At 43.3% G+C, this 14,714-nt stretch overlaps 1 protein-coding gene across 4 annotated transcripts in view; it reads left to right on the forward strand.

Moving 5' to 3' along the window:
• Window positions 1-14,714, forward strand: part of MAP2K5 (mitogen-activated protein kinase kinase 5) — a 107,202-nt gene that overhangs the window by 20,326 nt on the left and 72,162 nt on the right. For all 4 annotated transcript variants that reach the window (XM_015873307.2, XM_015873306.2, XM_015873304.2 and 1 more), the window contains 2 exons: window positions 2,806-2,870; window positions 14,423-14,462. In XM_015873307.2, coding sequence (XP_015728793.1) covers window positions 2,806-2,870; window positions 14,423-14,462 — 105 coding nt within the window. The remainder of the gene's footprint in view (window positions 1-2,805; window positions 2,871-14,422; window positions 14,463-14,714) is intronic.

Consider the following 14,714-nt stretch of genomic DNA (forward strand, 5'->3'; position numbering starts at 1 on the left):
GGCTGTTATTTTTTATTATTTTTTGTCAGTTTATGCTTTCAGGCATTCATAATGCTGTCCCTCTCGTAGTTTCCATTTAGGTTTAATAAGGAATTCATATTAATCATTAAAAGAAGGGGACATGATTCTTCAAGATAATCAAATATTGACAGGTTAGAAATAGCTTTCTGCCCAGGTTCATTGATATAGGTGATGTGATATAAATATTTATTTCTTTTCTGTCACTCAGAGTAAATGCCACCAATTGATTCAGCATTGATATAGTGTCAACAGTTCATAAGAAACATTTGACTGGCTCGTGTTTTCCGATTAGTCTCTGCTCTATAAAGTGGGATTTACTAAATCTCTTCAATTGTCTGCTCATAGAGTGTGACTGCTTTCTGAAACCATTATTGCTTCGATTCTAAAGCGAAGGTATGACTACAGGACTTTGCCTCTGTCGGCCTCTACATGTAAAATAAGGATTAATTGAGCATTTTGCTTTTAATGATTTACAAGAGACTGACGCTGATTTCTTTCAAAAACATCAGGCATAAACGAGGGACGTTTTGTTGCTGATCCGTAATTGGAGTCTGGTTTGCTTTTCCATTAATTCCATTAATATTGGCATCCAATCAAACTTGATTTTGCAGCTTTAATATTCCAGCCCATGCGGCCGAGTTCATTGCTGTTATGTTATCATTTTGTGATTGAGAGTCCGGTTTTCCCAGTCAAATAAATAAATCACGGCACGTTTTTGGCACCTTTATTTGAGCCAGTAAATCACGATTTCTCTCTGCTCCTTGTGCTGCTGGGGGCTCACAGCACCTTCCCCATTGCCCAGTTCTTTGTGCTGAGCCCCAGAAGGAAATGCTCTTTCTTCCCGTTCAGCAAGAAGGAGGAGAAACGAGAACACACTTTATGTCTCTCGTTCTGCTCAGTTTATTGCTTGTAACTTGCGTGGCTACAAAAAAAATACTTCTTTTTCCCCCAAGAAGCAAAGATCCAAGTGTGCTCGTAGCATGGTGGATTCATTTGATTCTCCTAAGAGTTTTGTTTGTGAGAATGTAGCCATGAATGTAGAAGAAAACTGTTTGTTGCTACTTCCAGGACTGGAGTATTAAAGCTCTCCTACTTAGGAGAGCAGAAAGCCTTAAACACCAAAACATGCTTTAAATTAATAGGTATAGCAGCCTGAGAGGAGTTATTATTAGAACAAGGGACCCTTGTATGTATTCTTCACATATTTCAAACTCCATTCGTGAATTACTGTCTGTTATGAAGTATTTTAACCTTGGCATTTCAGTGGGCAGGTTCAGACTGTTTGAAGGTACCTGGCCCATGCTTGACCACAGATAGGTAATAATGCAGGGTTTACTTCAGCTGTGAGCTATTTCTATTTCTCTCAGAACTCAGAGGCTTTGCCTCACTGGAAGAAATGCATTACAGAAAGTGTTTCTTGTGGGAAACAAGCAGGTTCTGTTCTGGGACTGAACAAATAGAATACAAGTTTTGAAGCTCAGCTTTCCTGTCCTTAAAAGATGCTGTTTTAAATCAACTAAATATTCCATTTCTACTGCTAAGATGTGCTGAGTACCAACTGGGGCATTTCAGCTCAGTGCCACCACTTAATTGTTCCAGCTGAAGCCTGGGCAAAGTTCCTCTTATCTCACTGACATTGTACAGGAGTTGTATCATTGGGTTTTTCTGTTGGGTGCCTTTTAACACCCATAAACTGCAGGAATTCTTCAAGCAGCCTTGCCAACGTTTAACTCAGTATCCTGAAAAACACGACTTAAGCAAATTAATGATTTGGTCTCAGATTGCAGCGGAAATACCAATTTACAATGGGCAGTGCCCGGTTTTCTGCAGTGAGAAGGCTGTAGAGGAGATCTTCTTGGAACAGAGAACACATGTAGCACAGAATTTATTCTGCTTTAAGGGTCTCTTTTTAGTAGGCATGTGCATTACAGAAACATCTTCAGTGATTGTTTTGTAGTGCCATTTAGCATGAGAATCATTATAGCTCTATTTATGTGTAACAAGGTCGAACTTGGATCTTCATGTGATCTCTGGACCATCCAGGTGGTGTTGGTAAGCTTTTGTGAAAATACATAGCAGAAAAGTCACAAATTCCAGCATTTCCAATGTGTGGTGCTCATACCTGGCTATTGCTTGAAGAACTGAGGACGCTGCCGTACCTGGAAAGGTATCCCAGTGAGCAGAGACCAAAGCAAGTGGTTTGTTTTATATCTCAAGGAAAATTGCTTTTTATTGGATAGTATTTAAAGACTGTTCTTGCTTCCTCATATTTGCATTAGTTAGGTGAGTCAGTTGTAATGTAAATTAATCACTGCGAAGTAATCCTGCTGGCAGAGCTGTCCTTCAGTTAGTATCAATTATGCTGATTCCAGAATAAATCAGGAACTTTTCTAGCCATGCTTAAGATGACAGTTTTTCTGTTGGATTGTTTCCATTCACCTCCAACTTTGGCTTTGGTTATGTGCTGTTCTGGAGACCCTTTTCCTATCAGTTATCTGTGACCTGACCCTCTTCAGCTATATTATATCATTCCATTTTGACACCTTTTATCAAACTTTAATGAAATGACCCAGGCAAACAAATTGTCATTAAACTTTCCATCACTTTGTCCCTTGGTATCGTCTTTTATAAATTGGACAGCAAATGTTGTATTGATCTTCTCGTTCTTGCAGCTGAACTTGAAATGACCCAGACTGCTTGTTGTTTATGGCCTAGAGTTGCTTTTCCTTGACATTTCCATCCACAGCATGACATCTCTTTTGTTTTTCTTTCTTTCTTGTGGAGATGAATGAACAAGACATACGGTATCGAGACATCCTCGGTCATGGCAATGGAGGCACGGTCTACAAGTGAGTGTTCAATTTCATTTAACGTATTTGAAAATAAAATGTAAGTGCTTTTCTTTTCCCCCTTTCTTTCCCCCCATTCATGTATGCAGTGAGATGTAGGTGGGCCATTACTGCCGTGCAGAAAAGATTATAAAAGAAATTCTTAATATAAACTTCTTAAGAATTCTCTTTACATATTTACAAGGTATCTGCTTTTGGGCGCCGTGAGGGCTGGTGCATTTTTATTATCTTTTTAATGCTTAGCTTGGAATCCCTCCTGGGTAACAAGTTAATGGTTCACAAGTGGAACTTGAAATGTCCTGAAGCATAATGAATTGCCTTTGGTATTTGCAGTGCCATTACTCTTGCTGGCTCACCACGCCCTGTGCAGCCCAGCACTGAGTGACACCAGTGGGACATGGTGACACTATGGCTGTGCCTCTTTCCAGCAGTTCTAAATTAGTAAATACCCCACTCGCTGTTGCAGTGACTTCTCTCCCCTATGAGAAGCTTCACACGCAGGCTGATGAATACATTAAATGATCAGCTCCCCCAAATTTTGGTGGTGAAGCTTATACCCTGCAGCCAGTATTAATTTTAATATTGTAAAGATTATAATAGCAGAGAGAGAGTTTTCTCGACAGGAAAGTCTTTCTCATGCATAGTGCAAAGTTTAAACTACATAATGTAATATCTGGTACTTAATAGTCTGCAGTGGTATATGAAAAATATTCCGCTAGGAATTAAGAAATCCATACTTTGTATGAAAGCCCTGAGGGAGTAATAAAGGTTTCCTCCAGAGAGCTATTTACCATATACAGTAACCCAGCATCCCATTAGGATTTTGTTTATACCTTATACATTCTAACTTTGATATTAACATCTTCTAAAAAATGTTTTAAAAGCTACGGTGCATTTAGCTTAATTTGTGATGGGCTGCCAGCATAATAAACAACCCGCCTGGGTCTGCCTGCAGAACTTCTAACAGAAGTGGACTTTGTTAACCTCGAAGGGACAGCAGGAGTGTTTGAAGGGACTCTTCAGGAATTAGGTTAGCCTTGAAGCTCATTCACCTTCTCTTGGGGAAGGATATTCCTAGACCAAGCAACTAGCACAAACAGGCTTCTTTTCTTTGTGATAACATTTGGAGTTGGACTCAGTCATCCTTATGGGTCTCTTCCAACTTGGAATGTTCTATGGTTCCATGATTGCACAGCTCAGCCAGTGATGCCTTGATGTTTTCTGGCTTGGGGAAGGTTCCTCCCCATCCCCATCCACTGCTGCAGCTCCAGCTGTGGGTGGGAGTGGGAGAAGCGTGGCCCAGGGGGGCTGTGTTCACTGGAGGAGACACCTGAGGCCCATGTAGGGAAAAGAAATAGCCCACAAAGGGGGGGCCCCTCTTACATCATTGCCAAATTTTGTATGACTTTCTGTAGCTACTTAGCTGAAATAGGAGTTAGCAGTATGAAACAGTGAGCAGCATTCTCTCCAGTGTAGGTACCGTCCTTCACAGCTCCAGGGAACAGGCACCATTTTTGTATAAATCATTTGCACGTTCCCAAAGCCTGAACTTTTTTCTTTGCAATGCAAATGGTATGAAATATTTACATTCTCCTGTTTCCTCCCCAATCTGGGCTGCTCAAAAGCTTTGTGTTCCTCTCGAGCCTTCCCATGTTTGTTTCTTGCTGTGTTGAAGAGTTGCACCAGGTGACTCTTATATCGCGGAATAGCTGGCAGTTGTCATTGCTGTGGGAGCTGCCATTCCCCACGCTATGTGAAAAAGCAGGTAGAGCATCTCCCATTGTAGCAATCCCCCTTGGAATGGGGAGCCCATTTTCCTGGCTGAAGGAGCAGCTGTGCTACACAAGCCAATAGGAAATTGCAAAATGGAATACGTACAGGTAGCTGGATTGCACTACTCATAGAGAGCAGCCTGCTTATATTTTATTCCAGTAAATCAATGAACATTTGTCAAATAAAATTAATTGCAAACGTTTGGCTGTTTTCCTCTTCCAGCGTTCCTCGCTGTCGGTTTGTTTCAGAAGAGGCTGCGTGTAGTATTGATTGGAACCTAAAGAATGGCTGTGTGCATGTAGCATCTTTTTCTTTCTCCCCTTTCTTTCTTCCCAGCTCTTTATACTAAGTCATATCCATTATGGCAATGATGTATTATCCGCACTCAGCAAACAAGATAGCGTGTCGCAGGTTGCTGAGCAAAAATTTTCAGCCTCTCTTTCCACATGAATTAACTACTATTGAAATAGTTTATTGAGATTGAAGTATTGATCACTTTTCGTGCCAACCTTGGCTTAAGTGGGGAGAGGAGAGGTATTTTTGTTCTCTTTGGAAGACGCTATGTTTAGTTAGAAAATTTGTTTCATTTGTTTGGGTTCTTTACAGCTGCAACTGTTTTATTGCTTGGAGAAGAGGTGTCTTAGCTTTATTTTTATGACAGCATAATTATACTTTAGAAATACACTTGATTACTGTGTGTAGCGAAATTGTTCCAGTATATTGGCTCGGCCGATATTGCTATACAAACAACTTTTCAGTCAATTGAGCCTGGTAAAAAATCAATACTTTATAGCAATATTTCTAGTGAGAACTTGCTGAATCTGAATGTTTTTCCTTTTCTGAAAGGAGAAGGGATTCTTATAGTTCTTTGACCTCTTTTTCCCCAGGATTTTGGTACAGTATTATCTTAATTGAGGAATAATGACAGAATCATGGAATGTACCCTGTCAAGAAAGTGGTGAAGCAGCAAAGGCAGGAATCACCCCAGAACCCTTCTCCACTGCTTCCCATAATTGCAGTTTATTGGCACTGGGATTTCCAGTTTCTCTGGAGCGCTGTAGGTTGGTGCTGTGGGTTCCCTGCACAACCTGACAACTTTGCAGCAGACCTTCCAATTTTTCATCAGCTCATTCCTAGAAATTGGTGGGACGGAGGATGTATGTTCTGGGCTGCCTCACAGCAGAAGTCCCATAGCAGTGCACTTGGGGTATTAAATTGCTTCTTTAGAGAAAATAATTAACGGGCGTACCAAAAGACATTTGAAGTCTGTACTTCTCAGCAGCATCCTTCAGATCCACTGTTGGCTGCAGAGCTCTGAGAGACTCCTTTTTTTGGTAAGATTCTTCCTTTACTTCAATGAAAGGATGTTTCTGATGTGATACGTGTGTGCTACGTCAAATTGCTCAGAAGAAGAAGTACGTAGCTGTGTGTGTTTTGCACCTAAGTGTTAGGCAGTAGATCATGAGCAGATAGTTACGGTTGGATCTGCCATGTTAGAGACTTCCAGAGCATCACTATTTATAAACAAGCAAGAGGAATATTTTTCTTATCTCATTTTCAAGTGTTTGCTTTGTAATTGTAGGTAATGAGAAAGAAGATATTCTTAGAGAATAGTGTAGAGGTTTGTGCACCTGGTATTGCTTTTTAAAGACGTATTGTGTATGGTATGTAGGAATGGTATGTAAGTATTCTGGGCTCTGTTAGTGGAGTCTTAAAGAGCAGCAAGCTCTTGTACTGTAATAAACGTAAAGTCCCAATGATGCTGTAATTAATTTGAGGTTATCTAGAATCTGGAAGAGAGGGAAGAAGAGGAGAGAATGAGTTCTCATCTTAGCAGAATGCTCTTAAACCAGACGGCTTCACTTTAAGCTGAATGATTGGAGGAGAAGCGGCTGCTGCTGATGTGCAGCCCGAAAAAGTGGCATAGCCAGGGAAAGAGCAGATAGATGGGGAACTTAATTTGTTCGAGTCATTTACTTGAGTGCTTCTGTTGCTAGGTTGAGTTGTGCATTCCAACATATGCCTATGTCTTCATTCTATCTCAGCCAACCTCGGGGTGCCCCATTAGCACGTTAAAGATTGCGAGTGTCGAGACAGCTGGGATGTGGATCTCCTGCCTGACAGCCTGCGAGCGGTGCTGCTTGAGCACGGCAGAGCCGTTAGTGAGGAGCAGCTCTGTGTGCTGGGATGGCTGGGATTTATTGTCGTCTTGAGGAGCTGTGGCTCTGTGAGGTTTGCTGGCTTGTCCCAGGGCTTCCAGTGCACAAGGCTGCCATGAAGGAGCTCCTGCCAGAAGCTCACTGCAGTACAGCTCAAACCTCAGCAGGGCCCTCGTCTTCTTGTAGCTCCCTCTTGTTCTTCCCAGCTTCCATTCACTTCTGGTTTTCTGTTGGAATCCTCAATGCTGTGATAATGTCATAGAATCATTGAGGTTGGAAGAGACCTCTGAGGTCATCCAGTCCAACCATCCACCCATCACCGATGTTTCCCACTAACCCGTGTCCCTCAGTACAACATCTAAATGTTCCTTGAACATCTCTGGGGTTGGCGACTCCACCCCCTCCCTGGGCAGCCCATTCCTGACCACTTTTACAGAGAAGTTGCCATTTCCTCTCATCCTTTGCCCCATCTTAAGACACTTTAATTCTCAGAGTTTTCAGTGCTGTTTGCAGAAAGGACCTCATTGTCTGCATCCAGCGAGGTAAGCAGAGACTCAAGCTGATATTTCTCTGGGTAGCAGAGCAGTGACCAAACCCACCTCTGCAACCGTGCCCAAAGCATTGGGCTCTGTCTGTGTGCTACCAGCATTGCCCTGCGCAGCGCTGCCGAGTGGCTCTGCAAGGGGAAGGATGGAAAGGTAAAACGTCCTCATTTGTGCTCAGCACATCTGTCTGCACCTCACAGCTCCCTGCAGTCCTGTGCTACAGCTGCGGAGGCATTTTCATTTAGTTCCTTCCCCAAATTACATTCATTTGCTGCTCCTCGTGGTTATTTCGTTTTATTTTTAGCACTGTGGCAATCATAGCTGGGCTCAGTTAGAAATAATCCGTGGCATTTCTGCATGTTGTCACTGCAGTTTAAACAAGACTGACCAGCGATTGCTGGGCACTTGTTTCTCCTGACCCCGGCCACCACTTGCCTGCCTCATAAAATCTGTTATGCACAAAAGTGCGTAAAATGAAGATAAAGTGCCTCCTTCAAGCCTGACAAAAACCATTCCTTTGCAGAATGGTAGCTGCAGTGAAAGTAAATAAATGAATGGACAGCAATCACAGCCTAGTTGATGAAACTGTTCAATTAAAGCACAGGCATTTACATGGTGTAATTTCCCTAAATTGCCAATGAGCCCCTTTAGACACAACCAGTGTTCAAATTGATTTCAGCATTGATTTTGGCTGAAGCTGATAAATTTCTGCTTGTTAGTTAAAGTAATTTTGCAGAAGACTTTGTGCTGTGGTATTGAAGTGTTCATTTAGCTGATGGTTAAAAGAGGAGTTATTTACAGAGGGTTCTACTGTTGTTCTGAGATGGGACAATTCCCCGATCATCTTTTTACTTTTAATTTTTTAAGCTTCAGTATGCAATCAATAGGTTATTGAAACTGATTAAAATGTATCCAGCCAGCTGCCTATGGCTGTTTAATTAGAAACTGGATGATTCTTAAATTAAAGTCGGTTTGTTTGCATTGTGTGGCCGTAGCTTGGAAGAGAAGGCAAAGAGTAACCCCCAAGTTTGCCCTCGGTGGTGTTGCAGGAGGCACTGGGTGAGTGCAGTGCGATTCTCATCGCAGATAGCCTTCATTTAGGCAATATCGGCTGTTTCTTGGTTAAAAATGGCCATCTGCTCCTGGGACACAGCTGAGACCTTCCTGGGGTAGGGCTGTAGCCCCTGCTCGGGGTCTTTGTGTGATGCTGTGAATTGTGGTGGAGGTGATGGTGTTTTTTTCTGGATACTTTGTTCCACACTCCATTGCTCTGGGTCCTAAAGAGCAGAATGGAAGGGCAGCAATTTCCTGGATATGTTGTTGGTCTATTGTTGTAATTAATGCTTCCGTACAACCTTCCTACCTGAAAGTGAACTGTGGTGTGAAGAAAAAAGCTATTTCAGGCATTACTATGAATCGTAGAGTCATGGAATGACTTGGGCTGGAAGGGACCTCAAAGATCATCCAGTTCCAACCCCCTGCTGCAGGCACAGCTGCCAACTGCTAAATCAGACACCGGATGGGGTTGCCATCCAGCCTGACCTTGAATGTCTCCAGGAATGGGGAATCTGCAGCTCTTTGGGCTTACCTGGAAACCTTTGGCTCCTTGTCACAGTTCTCTCTTCCCACTCTGGTCATTACTGATCTGCTTTGTGTCTCCTGAAGGGTTGTTTTGCTGTGAGTACATTATGAACATGCAATGTGGTGAAGCAGACCATCCAGCTGTAGGTGAGAGGCAGACCCCTCAGTTACCATCACTGTAGGATGTGATGCACTTTTTGGCCCTCTCTGTTGCTTCAAATGTCTCCCAAAAACTGCACTGGGTTCACGCTGAACTGACGACCCTGAGTGGTTGCAACAGAGAAGGTGGATGGGTAGAAGTGGTAACGGAGGTAATAGGAGGTTGTGAGTGAGTGAGAGAGGTGAGGGATTTGTTCTGCTGCTCCCCAGAAGGGATGTCAGTGCCTTCTCTTTCTCCCAGGGATGGCTTCAGTGAGACATTTCACTACTTTCTGCATTTTCTTTCTGCAGCTGTTAGTGCCAGTTTTGCTCTTTTAAAAAGTTCGGAATTTAGATACCAGTGTTTTCGATTTGTTTTCTGGTTTAACAACAAATCATTTTGCAATCAGTGCTCAAGCATCTGTAATGGGATTTTAGATAGAGGGGAGGTTGGCATAGATTGCTGTTTGTACTAGCACAGTCCCCATAAAAGCTCCTTTTTACAACTGCTGTGCACTTTGGATTTCCTGTTTTAACAGCCAGAGAGTCAGGCTAATGTGTTTGTCTATTGCAGGAGGCAACAACTGTCAGAGTGTTTATTTCCTAGAAACAATTTGAATCTGTTTCTTTAGATGGCCATTGAGTACGTGACAATCCCATCATTAGGCTGCCAGGGCCTGACCAGGAGCACTACAGGCGGTGACAGTACTAGGAAAATGGAGGGGAAAAAAGGAAAAATTAACAGGAAAGCAAATCTGTGGGTGATTTGCTGCGTATAGTTTGCAGCTGGTGGCTGGCGTGTCGTTCTGCAGTGCATAACACTTAGAGAAGTGCGCTCATCTCGTGTGACACCGACACAGGGATTTTGCTCTAGGTTATGTCTCATAGGGCAGGAAAGTGTTGGTTTGTCTCCCTACATCTGAAGGTGCTGGGAGAAAATGCCCTCCCTGAGTCTCCCAAAGACGACTGAATGAGACACGAGAAAGGCAGGACATCTCCATCCTTAAGACGTCAGTAGAGGTGGGGTGCAGCACCCAGCGCTTCTGCTGGAAGCAGTGTGCATGTTAAAGCAGAGTGTAGCACAACAGTGAGGGGCACGCTGCTGGCTGTTTGTGGGCCAGCAGGGTAAGAGCTGCTCTATGTTGTGGCACGAACTGTAAGTTTCTTTGTGCTTTGGCTGGAGGGGAGCGCTGCTTCCCAGCTTCCCACCCTCACATCTCTAACGTGACAGCGCTGTCAGTACATCATTTTGTCATATTTGCTGATGTTAGTTATATTTCTAGGAAGGGAAGGGACTGACTCATTGGCGTAGCAGACAGGTCATGGCTTCCCCTTGAATCATTTGGTCTTGGCAAGGAGTATCTTATTGATTAGAGATTGCTTCCGTGGCTACTGGAGGGGGAAAACAGGAGAATATATCCTGGTGGTCACACGAGCAGATGGGGAGAGCAGGGCTGCATGGTGGGCTTCTGCAGTGCTGTTTTGCATCATGATGTAATAATTAGTACCATTTTTGCTTCTAAGAAGAGGCTGTATTTGTTCTGAGTTTCTAGATAACATTGCATACTTGAAGTTGGGAAAAAAGTGCATATTTTAGGACAAGCTGATGGAGGAAGCTGAAGGATCTTTGTGTTATCAGTCTGCGCTTTTAAGGTGACCGTCCTGAAGTCACACAGGTGTGGGTGAGTGCTTTGCAATTAGAAGTGAGAAAGCAAATTGAAAATGGCCGTTTCTCTCAAGCGCATACAGTGCTGAAAGCTGGAGTCAGTTCTTTGCCCTGCAAGAAATTCCACCGCAATCGCAGCGAGGAATGCAGCTCCCCATGGTGCTATTAGGTGAAACTCTTCGTAGGAAGAAAGCCACGTTGTTTTTCTTAGCAGGTTTGCAGGGTGATGGTCTTTGTTTGCTGTCTGAGCTGTTCATAAAGAAGCTTGTGCATGTTCTGTTTGGTGGGTTTGTTTTACTTTTGAAGCGCAGTGAGTTTCCACAGTGCTTTTATATACCATCTCTGTTTGGTGTGTGAATCTTTCAGCGTTAACATGAGGAGAGGCTGTGATTTGTTTCATAAAGAGGATGGAGCCAAAGCATCTTACGATCTCCTTTGGCTTTCTTTGCCATATACTTCAGGAAGAACAAAGCAAGCAATATAAAATTCAGCTACTCCTTTTTTTTTCCCCCTTTATTCTTTAAAAACAGCAGCTGCTCCTGACGCTTTCATTTTTTAATTTGCTTTCCTACAGAAATCCTCCTTTTCCAAGGAGGGGAGAGATGTGGAGGAGCTGGCAGTTCCCCCATAGCCCTCCTTTAGCTTTGCACGGCATTGATTTTTGTTCTATGGAGCACAGGGGATGCACAGGTGGTACCACGCCACAAGTTTCTTGGCATTTCTGGAGGGCTCTGTTGGCTCAAGAGGAGCATGTGGGTGCTCACACCATCTCTTTCCTTCTCCCAGAATCCCAGCTTTTGCCAATGGGCTGAGCTCCCTGAGGGCAACTCTTGATTATTTTTTTGGAGTAGTGGAGACCAAGGTATGCTAAAGGCTTGTGTGAGTCCTTACAGGGCTTTGAATGCTGAGGGATGCAGTTAATAGTCATGGTTAGTAGAACGTTTGGTGCAACTATACCAGTCGTGCATAGAAGCTGTTTGTTGTAATGGGGCAGGAGGGAGTTTTAAAGGAATTGGGCTCATAGAATCATGAAGGTTGGAAAAGATCCTCAAGTCCAATCCCAACCCACCCCACTGTGCCAACTGACCCTCAGTGCCACATCCCCACAACTCTGGATCACCTCCAGGGATGCTGACCCCCCCCTCCCTGGGCAGCCTATGCCAGTGCCCAGCCACTCTTTTGAAGAGACATTTTCACTAATATCCAATCTGAAATTATTGAGCTGAGTTTTTAAAGATTCACCCTTAGTGAAACAGCGCTTCTCTCACTTGGCAATACAAAATCAGTTTCCTCAATCATGTGCAGTTTTTGTCCCATTTCTCTACTGGACACAAACTAAAACATACTTCCAAACACGAGGAACCAATAGTTTGCAAAGCGTTCAATGCATTTAATTTCTGTTCTTTATTTTTGCCTTGAAGTAATTCAGAAACGATTTAGCAACTGTTTTCTCTCATCTCTATCTCTCACTCGTCTTGGCTGTTAGGCACTGCTCAGGTGCATTCCTAGCAAGAGGAGTTGTTGTAGCTGTTTATTAGGTGACATCATTTGCCTTCCATCCTGGAAGGCTTTAAGTATGTTCACTGAGATGTGCAGCACTGCTGGGAAACCTCTGCACTGTGCTGTTTTGCTTTGTCTAATGATCTGGCTCTACAATGATGAGCTTGTTTACATACCTCTGGAGGTGACACTGAAATCAGGAAGAGTTGACCCTTGAGATGAGACTTCATGTTATTTATAGAGTACGAATGTTAGTTTACTCTCATAATAGAGAGCCATAGGATTTTTGATGGGTCCGGTGTGCACAAAGAGCGTGATTCTCTTCATGCTGTGTGCATTATTCTGAGGGATTTTATGTTTTATCCTTCTGAAGCCACAGACATGTTCAGTCTTCAGGTTTCAGCTGTTCCAACTATAACCAAAATGATCAATTCCAACGTACGGTTCTACATAATATCTAACAAAAGCGTTTTCCCTACACACTCATTGGAACAGGTAATTACTGCAGCAACTACAGACTAATTTGAAGTGCTAGCTGTTAATTAAAACACTACAGAGGTGTACGGTTGTCTTTTGGTGTAACCAAAGCTCCCATTCAGAGTCCATTAATCACTTTGCAGTTATTGTGTTGGGGAAGGTCAGGACAATTGAGATGCCATATCAGCCTGGAGTAAACAAATTCCCTTCCTCCCAGGTAGCACGCCATGCGCAGAGCCAACGGACACGCTGTACCCATGGGCATGGCATCTCCTTTGTGATCCAATTCTCAGTGATAATTAAATGTTAAATTGGTACTGTCAATGCTCTGTAAACCAAACCAGGTATCTGCCCTCTGCTGGAAATTTAACCCAAACTTCCACGGATGAATTAGCGTGCATCATAATTAAATAATCAAGTCTTCCCTTTTAATTCACTTGGAAACAGGAGATCTCTCTCATGGAAAAAAGATCGGCTTTCTTGACAAGCTAATTAAGTTGCCAAACTGCCCGGCGCAGTGCGTATGAAGCCAGCAGACGCTAAGCACGCCATCTCAACCTGTTCATTTTCTTATCATTTCTGCTGATCTGAAGTCCGTAATGTTTTGCTGCTGTTGATTCCTCTGTCGTCACAGCACAGCTCGTTTCCTCCCCTTGATGCATTGATTATGTGCTCAGCTGCCGCTCCCAGAGCTTCACCCGGGGTTTTGCTGCTTGTGCTTACTCTGACATTTGGTAACACTGATTTCTGATGCTCTTTATGAACCATGTGTGTTCCTACAAGCTGATGGCACTCGGTTCCACCAGCGTTTATCCAGGAGTTCAGAATCAGAGGTGAAGTTTTCAGAAACTTCTGAGCTATTAATGGTCATTCTGGAAGCGCTGGGTCATCGATGGGATCCAGCACTCTGTACCATGTATGACTTTGTATGGAGAAAACAGCTCTTTCTTCATCAGTCGTTGCTGGAGGCATATAGTGCTCAAATATTGTCATTGTTCCATGTTAGAGCCGCAGATATGACACAGATTTAGGGCGCTGTGCAAATGGTATGAGGCAATAAAGCCAGTGAAGGGGAGAAGCTTAATCAGTTTAGCTTGTATGCAAAGTTCCCTTGGATTTTCAGTGGACTTTTTTTTTCCCCTTGTACCTTCTCTTAGGTAAGGAATACATGAGTGACTAGTGCTGATAACTGTGAGCACAGAAAGTTCCTTTCACACACATCTTCTGCAGGTCCTTAGGTTTTGATAGAGTTGGATGCCCCTTGTTTTGCATCAGTGTGGTGTTGCAGCTGTGCATCTCACTGTCTGAACCCAGGAGATGCCCCCAGCACTGGGTGCAGCCAGCCCTGCTGGTTGTTACGGGTCTGAATAACTCAATATTGCAGTTGGCCATTGAGACAAAATCTGAAAGTGAATAAATTTGCAGTTGAAGCTTACTGTAACACTGTGCCAAAATCTGCCCTGTATAGATTGCATGTAAAGCATGCAGAGATCAAACTAAACACAACTACTCAGCAGTTTCATTGTAGGTACGTTCGCAGAGCAATTGCTTTCAGCGCTGTCTGTCTTGAGAAATGCTCCTATGGAAATTGGTTTGAAGTGAAAAGTAGTGGCTTCAAGTCTTCTTTCTGTGAAGTTAGTGTATGCATGTTGCACATATATATGGAGATAATTTTATGTCATCTTAAGTTATTTAATTTTTTCCCTCGTGCAGGGCCTTCCACGTCCCTAGTGGAAAAATCCTGGCAGTAAAGGTAAGATATTACCGTAATTTTCTTTCTCTCTCTTTCCCTCCATTATTTCTTGACCTGAGTTTCCATCCCCTCCCCTCCCATTTGCACTTGGTTTGCTTTGCACTTTGTAGATCGGTTGCTTTGTAGCATTCTTCATATCCCCATTGTTTATGCAGGCAGACTGCAGTACAAGGATCCTGATGGGCAACAGAACTCTCCCACTCTCGCCCTGTAGGGGCTGCAGAGCTGCCCTGGCACCTTGTGGGTACCCTC

The sequence above is a fragment of the Coturnix japonica genome, chromosome 10, assembly GCF_001577835.2.
Source record: "Coturnix japonica isolate 7356 chromosome 10, Coturnix japonica 2.1, whole genome shotgun sequence".
NCBI lineage: Eukaryota > Metazoa > Chordata > Aves > Galliformes > Phasianidae > Coturnix > Coturnix japonica.